This window comes from Hippocampus zosterae, chromosome 13 (genome assembly GCF_025434085.1).
Source record: "Hippocampus zosterae strain Florida chromosome 13, ASM2543408v3, whole genome shotgun sequence".
In the NCBI taxonomy this organism is placed as follows: domain Eukaryota; kingdom Metazoa; phylum Chordata; class Actinopteri; order Syngnathiformes; family Syngnathidae; genus Hippocampus; species Hippocampus zosterae.
The window spans coordinates 17,287,555-17,305,317 of NC_067463.1; the positions used below are offsets into that span (position 1 = coordinate 17,287,555).

Consider the following 17,763-nt stretch of genomic DNA (forward strand, 5'->3'; position numbering starts at 1 on the left):
TATAATGGTTGTCACGGATTTTTGATTGTATTGCGTAAAAGTTGCATTTTAACATCCTGAAACCAAACAGTTCCTTTAGTACGAAACGTAGAGGAACTTTGTGAGTCATTCGACGTCATTGCGGCTGTCCAATCCCATTTGGCCGACGCGTCAATTTGCGAATTCCCGTGGGCGGGGAAGTGATTCCGGTTCCGGGTGTCTTCATACCAATCGGAGGCGTTCGCCTTTCTGATTATGGTCTTTTATCGGCACCTTTTCTTGCCTATCGACGGATTGTTGTAGTTACTATTGTATTCGATACATTCAACGGAAGAAGTGAACATGACGACCCGCTCAGAGAGAGAGAAGGCCCAGAAACTGAACGAGCAGCACCAGGTCATCCTGTCCAAAATGCTCAGAGAGGAAGACAACAAGTATTGTGCCGACTGCGAGGCGAAAGGTGCGACAATCACGATGTCGAGTACTTGTTACATTTTGCCACACAAAACGTCGATTTATATTTCAGGGTAGTCGTTAAGAACAATCGTAGCATCTGTAAGCCTACATAAGGCGACTGCGAGGTACGGAAGCGGCTCCGACTGTCAGCTGACACCGCGTCTCTTGAAGCTAAACTAAGTGCCTCGCTAACAGGTTAACCCGTTTCGTCTTTGCTCGAGCACGCATCGTGTCCTTTCACAATGAATCCGTTTCTACTCCTTGAAACATCACACAGCATGTTTACCACGTATTAATCCAAATAATTTTAAATCTTTCAATGTCACGTCGCAGAACACAGAAAGATGTAGGGTGCAAGAGTAGTGTTTGGGATTTGATCTTATGCCACTTCTTACAAGTCCGGTCCATCATGGGGCCCGCTTTCCTTTATCAGGTCCGAGATGGGCGTCTTGGAACCTGGGAGTATTTATCTGCATTCGGTGTGCGGGCATCCACAGGAACCTTGGTGTCCACATATCCCGAGTGAAGTCAGTCAACTTGGACCAATGGACCTCAGATCAAATCCAGGTACGGTTGTGTTAATGTTCCTGCTATAAGGTTTGCCTTTTTATTTCCCGTCGTGTTTTATCACAGAAAATTTCAAAGCACAATGTACTACAGCATGCATAATGCAGTGGGTGAATACAGTACGTTGTGATTACTAATCACGGGGGCACAGCAGCTCATCAGGGGTGCTGCAGGGTATTATTACAATGAAATGTGTGTTCTATTAATTCCAGCGACAGAGGTGGGAAATTATAAAATGTTGCCTGTCCATCATTAGTCAGTGGCCAGGGCACACGTCCGTCATCGCAAGTACCATCATTATGAATCTCACAAAAATCATCAGTCCGTCATCGTTATTTGAAGAGCGCTTCTGTCATCGCTAAATTATAGCCCATCACCAATATTTTAGCACCGTCAGGCAGTCCATTGTCATTATTTTAGCGCTGCTTCCGTCATTGTTAAATTACAGTACGTCACTGCTAAAATTAAAGTTTGTCACCATTATTTTATGATCGACAGAACTTTTTGTTCTTCTAGCACTGCTTACTACTTCCACGGTTTATCCAGCAAAAGCAGCATATCTCCTCCAGTAAAGAACCAGAACAGATTATGCGAAAAGTAAAAGATAATTCCATAGTATTTATAATCAGTATTTACAATCATGCCTTTGATTCAAACAATTGACAAAAAACTAAATTTGTGATATAATATGTGAGCCTTGTAACCCAGTAGTGGATAAATTGTGGTTAAGTCAATCACATGACAATGCGCTGCCGGTTATAGGAGAGCAGCTGGCAGAGTGATTGATTCTATGCGATATTTTGATGGGCTTTTACAGTAAACGGTATTAGAAATGGTAGCTCATAAACGAACTTAACATCTCCATGTTCCCGGTGAGCCTTGATGTGATCCACCATTGGCATTTTCTTCTGATACTTGTCTTGTTCTCCTCCTGAAAATGAGCAAAGCCAGGGCTTTTTTTTTAACCGCAATGATGGGTACGTTTAGCCAAGGTGGAATCTACTTCCCGTCTAAACCCATGTGAAAAGCCTCCCTATTTACTTCCTGGTATGTTACTACGTCAACTCATAACCCGGCTGACGTTTGTGTGAAAAGGCCTTAAGGCATCCTACGAGTTGATCAGCTTTTTGTTAATGTAAACGGCCCAAGTTTTACACAAATGATTTTGTATTATTTTATTATTCATTTAAAAAGTGGCAGTGCATATTAATGAACATTTAGACGTAAATATGCCCGATTATAGCTATCGGCTAATTTTCATCTGTAGTCCCTTGTCAAGTTGTTGTCACATTTTGAAACTGATAATGTCAATAATTTGATGGTCATTCTGATGGTCTGACAGCTTGTACTTGTTACAAACATGAATACTGTGAGCATGTAATGAAGAAGTGCCCCGTATTTCTGTCTTCTTTTTTCAGCGTATACAGGATATGGGAAACACCAAGGCCAGGCAGCTTTATGAGGCTGACCTTCCTACAAACTTCAGACGACCTCAAACGGACCAGTATCTTTCACGATCTGCACTTACCTGAAAGTGTCATGTGATTTGTATGAATTCACTGGCCACAATTTTTGATGCACTGGCACAAGAGCCATAACATTGGCATATAGTGCAGAGCTCTACACCACTGCAAACCATTGTCAAAATGATCCCATCCATCAACACCGCTTACCCTGTCGAGTAGGGGTGGGCAAATCCGGTCCCGGAAGTTCCGCTATCTTGCAGTTTTTCCTTGACTCTTGCCCCAGAGCAGTTGAATTCTTCATCAGGGATAAATATGAGAAGAAGAAATACTACAATATGAATGTGACCAATGGAGGCAGTGTATGTTCCTTTTTGTTGTCTGGTGTGACTATTTGTCCATTCTTATATCAATTTATATGTTTTTCTGGCCCCAAACAAACATAACTCATTTATTTTATTTTATTTGAATGCTTGTTTTCTCAGCCTAACGATTGTATGAAAAAAGAGAAGGAGTCAGAGCGAGGGATCAAGGTGTCTTCTTACACCAAGGTAAGTTCTCATTCGCACAGCTTTCTCAGATTTCAGCAATTTATTATCTTAAATGACTGTTAACTTACTTTTTTTTAAGAAAAATGAAGAGTCAAGGCCAGTCCCTAAAATCAGCCCAGTTAAGTCATCAGAACCTTCAGTGAACCTACTGGCACTTGGTGAGTCTGCTTCACTTTTTCATCAACCATGTTTCGATTAAGATTAGAGGAACTTTTTAAAAAATGAATAAACATCACAGTGCGCTGAGGTGTTTCGAGGCCGTGAATAGTTTTGGCCACGAGAGACCGCGGATCACAAAAAAACTGAAGTCGCCTCATCACATGTACTGTACTAAACCCTCTGTCTATTATCCACCCATCATTGTTCTTCTTTGTCTCTCTGCTTCTCTCTCAAAGTGCCGCGCTAGATTCTTAAGGACGTACTGCTGCTGTGGTATATGGCCCAAATTTCAAACCGTCACAATGACGGACGGCCTTAAATTTTTCCCGTCAACTCTTAAAAAAAAATCCGTTAATGATGGAAAATTGTCGGTTAATGCACCCTCTGCAGAAACAGAAATATAAAAGATGTAAATGTTTATACAGTCTTGTTTAACTTTGATTTCGTTACAAAAGACAGGCTTTAATTTGTTATCATAAATCACTCCTACTCCTGAGTCCTCACAAATAAAATGAAATTTCGGGTTTGCTTCGGGCTCGGCCCTGCAAATCAAGTTAATTGGTCGGGCTCGGGCCGGATCGGGCTTCAATACCCGCAGGCTAGGTCGGGCTGGATTTTTTTGGCCCGATCTTACCTCTAATTAAGATATAACTCATTTTTGTCTCGGGGCCACATTGTAGTCACCATTTTCCTTGGAGGGCCCTTATTGCCTGTCAACTCATATGAAGAAGCCAAGAATAATGGGTTATTCAACTATTGTTTAAGTGACTGTAATGAGGGGTTTGGTCACAAAAATGCTTACAATATCTTATTTATTACATATGTGAATTTGAAATTTTGCAAGCCACATGGAGGTTGACATGTTTGATTTGCTTTCGTGGGCAATATAAAATGGTGTGGCGGGCCAGATCTGGCCCCCGAGCAATGACTTTGATAGTTTGGTGAGGTGTATTCTGCGTCAGAAAATTATCTATGAGGAGGCTTGTGATGGTAATATCTGTCTGAGGGACATCCCGTAATTTGCACTGCATCATCATGCCAAGTTGAACTTCATTCGAGGAAGAAAATAATCCAAATTCTCTTTCGTTTGCCATTTTCTCCCTTCACATTAAATTCAGCTTTCTATTGTATTTTGGCAGCTAATCCTTGTTGGCGACGTCTGTATGAGATGATGTCATATAATGTTTTAACCTCTAATGAATTCAACAAAGGAGTGGAGTGTGACTCACTCAAACGGCAACAGTGGACGGCATCAAGCATTTTGTGTTCTGCCTTCTGTTTACTCATTCATGACACAAAAAGCCTGGGGGGGGAAGACATTTTTTTGTCCTGCCCATTCCCGTTGTTTCACACAATTGAAGATTGTTGAGTAATCAACACCCTGCGGCTTGTCTAGCTCCACCCTCTCGGTCCAGTATTTGAATATTTTTGGTACCCTTCACAACATTAGACAGTGTAAGTTCAAAAGCCATCGTGTCGATGTTGATTCTCCACAGCTGCAGAGGAACGGTGTAGTTTGTAAATTCTCATGAACAGCTCACGGGCAACAGTCATGGATTACAGGATGTTCTTTGCAATGCAAAATTATGTGTTCATCCTGTTAGAGGAATCTATGAGCAAAATTAAGTTTCATTTCCTTGGGCACATCGAAGTGTTTGGGTGCATATCCAGCACCCCCAAATGCCTGCACACAAAGGCGCCGGCCATCTGGCCGGAGGGCTGTTGAAGTCCACAATTAGCACGTCAATACAGGTGGGCGACAGTTGAGCAACAAAAGACGAGTTGAGAACACCCGTCGCGCCCAGGCGACATTGGCCATCCGCAAAGTCTGCAACCTGTTAATTCGATGTAGACCAAACAGGAAAGGCGCCAATGTACTGATGGTTCAAGTTTGAAAAACAGGTAACCAATCACTACCGAGGTGCCGGACCGGGGGTGCGGCATGCAAATATGTTACAATATTTGCATATGTTACAATAAAATGTCGAACTCGTGGAGTCTGGACTTTGAGTGTGATCGCGGAGCAACTAACTGTCGTTCGCTCTCAGAGGTCCGCTTCCGCCGATATTGAAGACAATTTTCCCGTGTGCCAAGTCGTTTCTTTAACTTTGTCCGAGAAAATCTCTGACACATCCAGAAATGTTGAAGCAGTGAACCACCGAAAGCCTTGCTCTGACAGGAAGTTGAAGTTGCTGATTCAGTCACTGACGCTCCTTGCTGACTTTTTGTGTTTCAACATGGCAAAAAGGAAAGGGTCACTAAAAAGTCACATCAGTGCCGGACCATATTGGCTTGATGCTTGATGAAATGCATTATTTAAAGAGGAGACGGGTTGCAGTTCATGTCTTGTGGTCAGTGAGCCCATGATTTGAGGGATTATTTTTTTCTGACCTCGCTAAACAAAAGTCGCACTTGGTCTGTGTTTGTGGGGAAACATTGCAGGTTCTAGTTAGTAGTTGTGTAACTGAATAATTGTGCGTGTGTGTGTGTGTCTTGACAGTGCTCTGTTCCCTTGTGTGGTAAGCTTTTTCCACCTGTAAAACCAGTCTTTTCACTTTTCTCTGGCAGACGCACCGGCAGCTGCACCAAGCAACAATGGGATCACCAGCACAAGTCAGAACAACAATGACCTGGATATATTTGGTCCTATGGTATCCAACCCCCTACCATCTTCCACGTCAACTGCTCAGTTTCCTCAGGTACAACCTACAATCCACCACATTGCTAGCGTCAGGCGGAATCCTCACAACTCCAAAACCATCACATTAAAAAAAAACCCGCTTGCGTCTTCAGCCATTGTCATTGCATCGTCAAAGAATGCGCAGCATTTACAACACTTGTTTGTTTGTTTGTTTTATTAAGCATATATAGTACACACAATAACAGGTTGACAAAGGTCAAACAAAATTATAAAAGGAAAATTAGAAATCGTTAAAAGAGAAAAAAAACACACATCACAGTTATATGCTCAAAGGAGTAGGAAGAAGTAAATAACTTATCTAGTCCTACCCCTTATTATGTAACTGAATTGTTCATTTTTCAAAACAAAAACATGAAAAACTAAATATCATTAAATATTTTTACCCTTGTTTATACTATGCTATTCTATTTCTACACCTTTTGGTTTGTATATAGATAGTTATTCTTTCTTTTGTATCTCAATTTTCTGATATTCATTATAATTAGCATTCCTTGAATACAATTGTTAAGTTGATCAAAATCCAAAACAAGAACAAACAGTAATATTACTATATTTTATAAGTATATCAAATGTATCTATTTTAATTCAGATTCATGTAGTTATTTTGCACTAATCTTTTGAATTTGTTTTTTAACTCCTCCAACGATTTGCTCATTTTCAGATCCGTTTCAAGCTTATTCCATAGATTGACACCAATTACCGATACACACCTTTGCTTAATGTTTGTTCTTGTTCTGGATTTTTTGTATTGATCTATTTTTGATATTGCTTAACCAGTTATAAAAATAACAGATGCACATGGGGTGGTGACTGACCAATAATATTGATTTGCAAGGGAAAAAAAGTTGAAATTGACTGAATTTGGACATGGGAGGTTTCAGCTGTCAATAATGTGCGACTTGGTGTTGGTCTCTCGCATAAAATCTCAACAAATACATTCAAGTTTGTGATTGTAAGGTCACAAGATGTGAAAAAAATTCAAGCCATGAATACGTTTTCAAGGCTCTATGAATCTGAATGAAAGTTAAAGACTAGAATGGTCATCCGTGTCAAGATGCATACAAAATGTTTAATATTGATATTTGCCCGTGTTTACTTCGTTGTTGTTGCAACTAACTCATAGGTACTTAATATACATCCAAACAATATTTGCAGTGGAGTTAGAAAAAAATCCAAGTCTGCCCCATGTGAATCCAGCACGAACCTGGTGCCGTCCAATCTCGCTCTAAATGTTTGGCTGTTTTTCATCTAGGTGAGCTCCAACAGCGTTGCAGGCACTCCTACACAAGGCCAACAGGCAGCAGTGGGCGGAGGCATGCCAGGGTCCGGACACGGCGAGCTTGACCTGTTCAATGACAGCAGTAGCACAACCAAGACAGAAGATCATGCAAAGAAACCAATGTCCAAGGACTCCATCTTGTCACTCTATGGAACTAACAACATGCCGCCACAGGCTCCAGCTAGTAAGCGAACACCAACTTACGTTATGTTGTAACTTACCGACAAAAAACCTCAGAAGGGCCATGTTATGAGCACTCGTGCCATGTTGCAGGCAGGTCGACGGTTGTGATCGAATATTTGTACAGTATTATCATTTGTAACACACTCAACTTTTGTGTTTCAAATGGATAGCGTCACAACGGAAATATTACATGAAACGGTGACATCTCTTGCATTCCTCGAGATGCGTTCAGAGACGGTCAGACGTTTCAAATTCAAACTGAATACAAGTCCCTCAATGCCCTAAATGTCAATAGTTACAAAGAGTACACAATGTGGGGCTTTCTATTAATCTACAAAAGCTTATATAACATGAAGAACAATTGGTATGAAATTTTTTTTTTTGATTTTACATTTCAAAGGTCCATCGAGTTACTTGTATTAGAGTATCTGATCAAATCACTGGCCTTCCATCCATCAGTCTGAGTATTGGTAACACCAGTGCAAAAGGTGCCGAATGAAGCCATAAGGAGAAATAACTTTAGACACATTGCGTGTGCTCCCTACTGAGTTGTGGACATTCTAAACATGAGCAAACCTGTATTTCACGGGAAATTAACATTATGATTTGCGTAAATGTCTTTCTTTCCATCAGCTGGCATGTTCATGGGACCCTCTCAGATGCAGTTTCCTGTCCACACCTCTGCTGGTTATCAAGCCTTCCCCGGCATGGGCCCGGCCATGCCACCGACGACAGTCATGGGTGCCATGATGGCACAGAGTGGAGCAGCTATGATGGGGCCCAGTCCGGGAATGATGGTTGGGATGACCATGCCCAATGGCTTCATGGGAAATACCCCTGCTAGTGGCGTGATGGGCATGGCCCCCAGAATGATGGCGCCACATGGCGGTGCGATGCCTGCCGGCATGGTGCCTGCCCAGGGCATGTACGCCATCCAGCCTGGGCAACAAGCTCAGTGGAACATGGCTCAGGTATCACTGTGATTGATGCTACAGCTCTGTAAAGTCACTGCCCATATGGATGGAAATGGATGGATGGAGAATTATTTATGTTCGGTGTGGTATTAAAAACGACACAAGAAAGCGGTCCCTGCCAAAACTGCTCGCCATAGGCCAAAAAGTGTAATGTGAAGTGTTTTACCGTACAGGGAATGAGTGGACGTAAAAGCTTTGGCCGATTTACGATGGTAGTTGAAAGCTGCAGTTGAAATTCTGACCACGAGAGGGCAATATGCGACACGTGCAAAAAAAAAATCTGTGTCACAGAGGAAAAGCCAAAAGAAAAAAAATGTTGTGCACCAAAGTCCATTTTAAGGATGAGGCCTACCTCCATCTGATTTTATTCTCAAGGGTGTGTCCATTTTATGTATGATCACTTCAGTGCTAGAAATTGAGTTGTTGGTCAAGATTATGGCTTCTTTCCCCACTATTGATCGGAAGGTATTTGCCACCCTCAGGTGAACCATCAGATGTCGGGCTTGCATCTGAACGGCGCACCCGGACACATGGCCTTCACTCAGTCTCCAGCTGCCATGGGAGGTTGGGCGGCACCTGGATCCGGCCAAACTCTGAGCACACAATTATGGAAGTGAGCTTTTCGGTGAGACCACGGACGGATGGACGGAGGAAGAGTGGTGGTTGCAGAAGGTGCAAAAGCTCTTTTTGTGTTTTTCTGCACTTCACCACGAACTGATGTCGATTTCCACCATGGACCAGCCTTCAAGAACATGAAAATTGTATCTCTACTTGCCCTCTCTCCGTCTCCTTTCTGTCTCTCTTTCTCTCTAATTGTGTGAGTGAATTGGGAGTCTTACAGTCTGGCAGATTCTGCCTGTCGTATGGTTTTTGATCATCGCTTTTATTTTCCTTTTTTTGGACAACAAATATAAGGAAATAACAGTCCCAACAAAAATTGTATTGACATATCATAAAAGCTGCAGGACCAGTTACACAAGCTTTTATTGTATCAATGTATCAGGATAAGATTATAGAACATTTAAATAAATAGTATTTAAAGGGAGAAGATGAGACTAATCCGGTCGGTCTGTACTGCTCCCAACTGTACAGCGCTGTATAACCTTTTAAAGTACTTGTGGTTCCCCTATATAGAAAAAAAATAAAAGTCAGGATCATTGGCATGTGTCATCTCTCCTTTAATTAATGAATGAAAAGTAAAGGGGGCACGTGTTTACGCCTGACAAGTCGTATGACTTTACAATAAGTGCAAATGTTGGATCTGCAGTTTTTCACCATGAAGACAAGTCTTCATTCTGGTTGATTGTCAGGAAGGTATTCTGCATAAAGAGACAGTATATGTAGAATATATATATACATGCAATTCCGCATAGACATTGTATATAATTTGTCTTTGTTTATATGTTACCTCACTACTTCAGATTTATAAATTGTTTACGTCTTGTGTTTTGGACCTAACGTCTGCTACAAGCGAAGTTTGAAAGCAATACTCAAATGGTTGTGTATTTTCAGCCAACGCCAGGGGCTTTACTGACAAACATTGGAAACCTTTAACATGCTACTAAAAATGACCACCAGGTGGCAGTATTACTTTAACTTTCGGTTGTTGGAGTTTTCCGCTCATTGATTTGTTTGACTAGCTAAAGGCTGCATAAATCTAATCCAGGGGTGTGCAGGGGATTTTTAAAAATACCTAATTTAAAGTGTAATTTTCCGAGTATCATGAGCTACAAATTAAGTGCGTAGAATTAAATTATGTATTAATGGTAACTTCGTATAATGCAGTACAGTGGCATTCTGATAATTCCAGAAATTCTCTCGGGTGAATGAATACCTTTTGACAGAGGCAATCAAAACTGACCATTATTCTCATTTAAAAGGCTTGGTTCCCGGTGTACTTCTGCACGGCATTATAAAAACGAGACAATAAATTTGTAAAAGAAACTGAACTACGCTTTACACGCCATTGCCATTTAGTTGATGTGGATTATAAAGCATTCTTTTGAGCAGAGCTTACTTGTTTTTCAACTGCAGGCTGTGCAAGTGCACTGTAGCTGCTGCAATGAATGCCTTTCTGTTATGTTCCTAATCGTCAGTCACATCCGCACAGAGCTTTTGGAAAAGTAGACTCATGATGCAACATATTCATACTCAGTTACAGTTTGACAAGTAGGGAAAATGTGCCTCACGTTGCCTCTCTTGAGTGAAGGGTATTTTTTTTCTCTCACACAGCAATGGCCGTCAGGTTTGTCAGAACAAAAGTCTGTCAATACATACGTCGGCTATGTTTCTCCGCCCAGCTCAAACTGGGATACGTTCCAGAACAAATAAACCCACCCCAGTGATGGCTTTTACAGGTGGATGTGGCATGCAGAGTGATCCAAGCCTTTCTTTGCGTAAACCCTGTTTTAGTGATACCATGTATTTGTGTATCAAATGAAGTCTTACTCTCCCCAGAACAATGAGCCCTGCCCAATTACGTTAGCTTGTGTCCTTGTCTATGTCTGCGAGGATTAAAAGTGGGTGTGGTAGTTGCAGCCAGCTCTACCTGTTTAATACCCCACCCACTAGCCATCCTGCACTGCCCAGCCAACCTTGTTTCTATTGATGATGATTCCAGTGTGCTTGACTCGAATGGTGGCAATGGACAAAAGAGGCTTGTTCCCACATAGAGAGGAGGCCCATATATGCAAAAGAGCCACCTCAGGCTTGGCAAAGCCTGAAACCATCTAAAGTATGTTGAATTCCGACCTGTCCTCCAGGCCTACTTTGTAACGTTGCACAAGGATGTTTGATGATAGAGCATTTACAAGGAGGTTGGGCCTTCCTCTTAGCTTGTATGTCAAAGCGAACACGGCTCTAGAGTAAGAATCCAGGCCAGCAGCCATGTGAATAATGCTCTTTCTTTGCTCTACTCCAGGACCTTGCCACATTCCTCCCAGTAGCAGCGCCAAGTCCTCCTTTCAACTTTGGGAGGGCTGACTTATGCCTCACTGGTATGAGGGATGGATTTGAATTTGTGAAATTTCCCTGATGACATATCATGTTTGATTGACTTTACTGCTTACACATCCTGTGTGCAGCAGAAGTACCCGGAAGGAAAAACGAGGTTAAAACATATTGGGAATGTTCCACAGACATACTTGACAAAAAGCGGCCTTAAACTTACTATGGCTGGATTTGAATTTTATTACACATCCATGTAGTTGAGTTTTTTTTATGATGCAGTCATGAATGTCTTTGTGCGTATACTCCTTTCCTAAGTAGTCTCTCTGGTCACCTCAAGGTCGCCTTGCATGGCACGCGGCCATGACAAAGCAGAGAGTCCTTTGACGTGGCTTCCTGTCTTTTATCAGAATTCATGCAGACTTTCCGTCAAAGTCCACCTCTAATCAGTAACTCTTATCGCTGCTCTTATTGGCAATTTGAATTTAGATTAGCAATAAAACATAACGCAGTCAGAAATGAATAAAGACATTTTCTCATTTAGACAAAATACATGACAGTATATACAAATTAGGTATTCGGACATTATAATGACATTTTGAAAAAGGACATACCCCGCCTCCTGCCCCAAATCATCTGCGATAGAATCCAGCTCAGTCAGGGCAAGCGACATAGAAAAGGAATGGATTGTTGTTGGAAATTTCCACTTTGTTGCCTCCTACTAATAGTCTAAGTAAAGGTGTTAAATAAATCCACCATACCATGTTGCCCGGGCCCTACAATCTCCTGAGTTGAATATGAGGACAAACCTCGATACATTAATTGTAGAAACCTTGCAGAGCCCCATTAGATGTGGTGGCCATATTGGATGGGGCAAATTCCCAACAAAGGCAGAAGCCTCTCAGATCGGAAAATGCCACCTTTAGCTTTCATGTTTACTCCATTTATATGTTAGTTTGATGGTTAACCTTCTCAACTTGCCGTGCTCCTTCCAGCGGATGTAACAATGCTGACGTTCAAAATTGTGGGCAAAACTGAAGCCTGATTGGTTATACTAAACTGAACTCTCCCATCAGTAACATGGTTTAAATTGGACAGAACTACTGATTCTGGAGGCCGTGGGTACATTAGACTGACATGGCAATACACAGGCTGATAAGAAAAAGAAAATCCACACACACATGCAAGAAGTAGTGCAGCCAAGAGAAACACTATGAAATAAAGATAACAGAATGTTTAAAATAAATGAATGGTAGAATGTAGATTGTAAATGTACTTTGGTGCTTCTGATTTAGGCCAGCAAGGCTTTCTTTGCTGGCCCTGACGGTTCACCACTAGCTTGTAAGTGTTCATAATAATAACAAAACGTTCAGTCTCACCACTGGCAACCATTCAAACTAAAGTTTGTCCAGTACTTTTCAACATTCTTGGCTTTGTTGCAAAGTCATCAGGATTAGGAAGAACCTGTTTCTTAGGTCCTGCCGGGCTGCACGAGCATCGTATTTTCTGAATCAGCTTTGCAATATGTGGTTGTTTTAGGAGCTGGTAAAATGCCTCCACAGTCACAGAGTGGGAACATTTAAGCTTAAGCAACTATTGGTTCAACATCTTCCTCCAGGATATTTATTTTGACCTGTTTGAAGGAAACAGGAGTCAAAACAGCAATCTTCTGATTACAAGCCGGCCATTCACCTTTAATCTGCGGCACCATTACAGTACAAACCTCCCCCATCACACCGAATAAAAACAGCCGCAGCTATACTCAGTTACACTCTGCGGAAAAGTAAGTGCAAAAACAATGTAATGCTTTACTGTGTAAGAATTGAGTTGAGCGTTGGACATGATCATTTTAACGACTTGGTATGTGCTCAGAGTGGACAACATGGATTTATTACGTTGCAAATAACACCCCAAAAAATGCAGATAGGAATGAGATGAGTCAAGCCACTTTAGGATATCAGCTGTTGTCTTCCCCAGACATACTCCATTATTACTTCAGAATAACAAAAAGAGACTTTGAAACATAGTTTTGAATTGTCGGCAACACGTACTCAGGTCGGTGAGCTCTGTGCAAAACATTTCCTGCTTTTTTTTAAATACTATATAATCATTAAGACACATAATAGAAGGAAGTTAAGCATTTAACTCAGAAAGGATGGAGTGAGCCTGAGCGCCTTGACCTCCAAACTGGTGTTTTCTGTCTACTTAACAGTTCACTCTTGACTCGTTCCGACACATCTTATCGTTTATGTTAAGGAAATATTTTGACATTGTTATCGCATTGGCTTTGGAACGTCTTTTACATAAACAGTGTAATGTAACAAAGGTGCTGGAAACGGATCCAAATATGGGCCCGTAAAGCTTCAGCCAGTGGGGGTTGGATTTTGCACTCCCACTCACTGTGTAATCTCTGTGTGTCCAAAGCAAACATTACACCATTGTTTGAGAAATGTGAACTCCTCATGGGCATTATGCTGCTTTTACTGCTGAACTGTGCTGACGGTAGCACGGCAGGGTGGCAGTTATATAGCGCACCTCATTTTCTTGTTCCTATTCCATTCAAACAGCTAAGATTATGTCCATGCAGTGATCAAGAGGCTGCGCCCAAGCACCCGCCCTCCCTTCCCCCGCCACCCTCTTCATAGCTTTTACATAGCATCATAAATGGGTCCAAAGTGCAGGCCGGGACCAGATTTTAACAACCCCTGTCTTTGTTCAGTTTGTCCCTATTTGCATTCCCAGTCGGTGTGTCTATATTGAAGTATACGTGTTCTTGTCACTTAGGTAACAAGAGTTTATGTAACAGTGTTGACAGGCTCCAGGGCCCAGATTAGTCAGCCCTCGGGGTGTGTCTTCTGAGTAAATCCAGGGGTCACTCACTGTGTTTAGTTTTCATCTCTCTTCAAGTTTCTGATCAGAGACTTTGAGGGCACCGAGTTTAACGTGAATACGTTTGACCATTGTTCACCCTTTTCCTTGCGGAACACACATTTCCACCGCCCCCATTTCCCACCTCCCGCATTGAAACTCCGTTACTATGACAACTGCATAAACAGAGCTGTCGCAGCATTAAGATGAAGTCTCAAAAATGACACAGCTTGTATTCACCAGCAGGTTTATTGCTTAGACGGCGAATGCAAACACACACGTACAGACATTTCTTCTCTGCCCTGAACTTTAACGCAGCCTTCCGTCTCCTCTCGGTCTCGAGCCCAGCCTTCAACTTGCATTATCTGTCAGTTCTTTTTTAATTTCACTTATCAGGTGTAACATCTTTTATTAGACAGTGTGTGCGCGCGTGTGTATGCAACCGTTTTTTGTCCTGCCAGGTGGCCCTTTTAGCCTTTTAGCTGGAAGTGCGCACAGTGGTGGTCGTGACTGTGGTCTTGCCGCTCCCTGCGAACAAGACAAAATCATGGCAGCGTTTCAAGTTTCCATGCGCTGATGTAATATGTCCTTGCCTGGCATTAAGACTCACTTACCTGAACCAATTGGCCTGAATGGAGAAAGGAAAGAGAAAACAATGACTGGCTGGTTCAAAATCTATGTTTTCCAATATACGTTCCCTCCAAATACGTCTGTTTCCATTTACCTGGATTCCTCTGAGTCCAGTAGGCTCCTGTAGGTCGCAATCTCCTGCTCCAGCCTGGTCTTGATGTCCAGCAGCATCCTGTACTCCTGGCCCTGCTGCTCAATGCTGGCGCGCATGTTGGCGAGTTCTGCCTCGAGCATGTTGATTGTGTTCTGGAAACTGGCGAGCATGGCGCTGTAACGAGCATCTGTCTCTGACAACGTGTTTTCCAGCGCCCCTTTCTGTAGAGGGTTACAACAAGAAGCGCATGTGTACTTGCACCACTGTCACACCGAATGTGAAAAATAACGCAGACCAGCCACACCCTGAATTGTATCTGACACTACGGCGATGTTTTCAACACTTTGTGTTTTTATTTAACGTCCTTTTTGACTCATTGCCAAAGTCACAGGGGGACCTTCTTGAACTCCAGTGACCCGCGGTCTTACAAGACCATCGTGTTCTGCGTTCCTTCCCTTTTCTTCAAGCTCTTTAGTGTCTACCAGAATCTGACCGGACTGTGAAATGTTTTCCTCTCCCAGTCCACCCCCTCCCCCGTCCCTCCCAAACGCATTCTTCTGTAAAGCCCTCCTTCCGCACCCTTTATCACTGTCTCCTTTTCCCCTGGACAAGAGAGGCATCTGGGAATGTTTGCTCATATAAGGCGAGCTTGTGAGAAGGCCGTCTGGCTTTCATCTCTCACCATGCTGAGTTGGGACTGCAGCTCGATCTCCAGGCCCTGCAGCGTACGTCTTAGGTCCCCGATTTCTGTCTTGGACGTCTGGATGGTCTCTGTGCTGATGGTCACCTCCTTGGTCAAGGCGGCCGACTACGGAGAGAAAAACCCTCAGTCTAATTCAAAGTATCTGTATATGAGTTTAAAAAAATTATGTAAAATTGTGTTACCTTCTCGTTAAACCAGGCTTCCTGGTCGCGGCGATGCTTATCTGTGATAGTTTCATACTGGGCGCGGATCTCATCCAGGACTTTGTTGAGGTCCTGTTGGGGTGCGGCGTCAACCTCCACATTGATTGTGCCGGACAGCTGTGTTCGCATCGCTGCCAGCTCCTGAGTAGCACACCCGCCCACGAAAAAAAAGTTTGAATTTGAAACCTTTTCAGAGGGCGTTCTAACAAGAATTGCACTCGTGAAGAATATTGTACCTCTGCGTGGTTCTTCTTGAGGTAGGCCAGCTCATCTTGCAGCCCCTCAATCTGCATCTCCAGGTCGGCTTTCGTCAGAGTTGTTTGGTCAAGCAGGCGGCGCAGGTTGGCAATGTCGGCTTCAACAGACTGCCGCATCATCAGCTCATGCTCAAACCTGATTTGGTCAAAGAAAGTGGAATGAACGTGATTTTTGGGATATGAACGCCGATCAAACGAAACTTTGCTAGCCAAGGTTCTTACACTTACTTGGTTCTGAAGTCATCAGCAGCCAGTTTGGAGTTGTCAATCTGGAGGAGGATGTTGGCATTGCCGATGGTGGCTTTCATGATCTTAAATTGGAGTGCATTTGGAGAATTGGTCGGATGCGTTAGACAGCAGCTGTTTTTCACTTGTTACAAGCATACGTACGGTATGAGCCAAGTCGACATGTCTAAAACCTGTATCAGTTTTCCATGGTAATGATTAACAAGCGTGCAAACTTCTTGCATGGTGTTGACCCAGCCTACCTTGTCCTTCAGGTCATTGATAATGGCCCAGTAGTTGCTGTAGTCCCTGTCGGCCGCAGGCCCCTTCTGCTCGTAGTACACTCTGATCTGCTTCTCCAGCTTGGCGTTGGCCGCCTCCAGAGAGCGCACCTTCTCCAGGTAGGAGGCCAGACGATCATTCAGGTTCTGCATGGTGGCCTTCTCGTTCAGCTGAATGGTGTTCTGGTCCAAAGCATTGGACAGGTCGAAGGAGGCCGACCCGCCGCCGTAGCCGCCGCCGTAGCCGCCGCCGTAGCCGCCGCCGTAGCCGCCGCCGACCCCGGATGAAACAGTGCGCATGCTGGAAGAGGAGATGCGAGGACCTCTGAGGCTCAGTCCGGACAAGCTGTGAGCTTTGGGCGCAGCTCTGGATGAGTAGCTGTGGCTCTGTCTGCTCATCGTGATGGGCCCGCCCGAGATGCTGTAGCTGGACTGCATGGCTGAGAGTCTTTCGAGAGAGGAGACGAGAGGAGTTGAGCCGCTTGAACCAGGAGTGGAGATGGGTCGCGGCAAGGCAGCTCCAGATATAGTGCTGGTCCTGGGGCGGGTCTGGCTGGTGGGAGGGAGGGGAGGAGGCGAGTTTTGCTCTGCCCTTCAACACAGGCTTGACACAACCACCATTTGCTTTTCTTTAAGGACCGATGGGGTTTTTTTCCCTTTCCCACTATGAGGGCACTCTCATGGAATGTGTGAGTGTGTGTGTGTGTGTGTGTGTGTGTGTGTGTTGCTGCTTTTAAGTTCATGTTTGAGGGAGCTAGAGTTCTGTACAGGTGTAGGTGCGTGCGTGTGTGTGTGAGAGTGTCACTTTTGACATTTCTGCATGCTTATCTAAATACCAGCTCGTCTACTCTCGTTCATGCCAGTTTGAATATTCACATACAAAAATGAAGTGACTCACTGCTTTATTTTTTTGGACAACTTTAACATCATCACTTAGCATGCAAGTTGTTTCTATCAAAAAACTATGGACTTATCCTTGCACTCTGTAGGAAGAGTGGACGTTTCATAACTGAACTTGTGGCCAACATCTAATTTAAAAAAAAAAGTTATATATATATATATACATACACACACACACATACACGTATATACATGTATTTTTTCCCTAGTTATTGACAAGCCCACGAGAAAGGAATCTGTGCCTCTATTGTTCACCATATCACGCTCGACAAACCCTCCCAGTTCCTGTGTGTGCGCTCGCATGCATGTGTGTGTGTTCTTGAGTGTTTTGATTTTGGCCCCTG

General features: G+C 43.2%; 2 protein-coding genes across 2 annotated transcripts; one reads left to right on the top strand and one right to left on the bottom strand.

The window, feature by feature from the left end:
- Positions 1 to 157: 157 nt before the first annotated feature.
- On the top strand, positions 158 to 9,472 carry smap1 (small ArfGAP 1). Its single transcript, XM_052084387.1, has 10 exons — positions 158 to 439; positions 869 to 1,002; positions 2,421 to 2,506; positions 2,752 to 2,827; positions 2,951 to 3,016; positions 3,096 to 3,174; positions 5,744 to 5,874; positions 7,129 to 7,339; positions 7,972 to 8,309; positions 8,795 to 9,472. The coding sequence occupies exons 1-10, from the start codon at positions 322 to 324 to the stop codon at positions 8,927 to 8,929; spliced, it is 1,374 nt and encodes a 457-aa protein (XP_051940347.1). The 5' UTR covers positions 158 to 321; the 3' UTR covers positions 8,930 to 9,472.
- Positions 9,473 to 14,356: 4,884 nt separating this feature from the next.
- Positions 14,357 to 17,034, bottom strand: krt94 (keratin 94). The gene is made up of 8 exons (XM_052084392.1): positions 16,502 to 17,034; positions 16,242 to 16,324; positions 15,993 to 16,149; positions 15,736 to 15,897; positions 15,533 to 15,658; positions 14,851 to 15,071; positions 14,741 to 14,754; positions 14,357 to 14,654 (listed from the first exon to the last, which is right to left on the bottom strand). The coding sequence occupies exons 1-8, from the start codon at positions 16,955 to 16,957 to the stop codon at positions 14,605 to 14,607; spliced, it is 1,269 nt and encodes a 422-aa protein (XP_051940352.1). The 5' UTR covers positions 16,958 to 17,034; the 3' UTR covers positions 14,357 to 14,604.
- Positions 17,035 to 17,763: the final 729 nt, after the last annotated feature.

Bases quoted from the DNA above. Each gene is read 5' to 3' on its own strand.
- krt94 (XM_052084392.1), bottom strand. From the start codon at position 16,957: ATGCAGTCCAGCTACAGCATCTCGGGCGGGCCCATCACGATGAGCAGA. The intron at 15,659-15,735 runs GTAACACAATTT...TTCTCTCCGTAG, and splicing joins AAGCCTGGTTTAACGAGAAG to TCGGCCGCCTTGACCAAGGA. The intron at 15,072-15,532 runs GTGAGAGATGAA...AACCCTCTACAG, and splicing joins TGCAGTCCCAACTCAGCATG to AAAGGGGCGCTGGAAAACAC.
- smap1 (XM_052084387.1), top strand. From the start codon at position 322: ATGACGACCCGCTCAGAGAGAGAGAAGGCCCAGAAACTGAACGAGCAG. The intron at 3,175-5,743 runs GTGAGTCTGCTT...TTTCTCTGGCAG, and splicing joins AGTGAACCTACTGGCACTTG to ACGCACCGGCAGCTGCACCA. The intron at 7,340-7,971 runs GTAAGCGAACAC...TCTTTCCATCAG, and splicing joins GCCGCCACAGGCTCCAGCTA to CTGGCATGTTCATGGGACCC.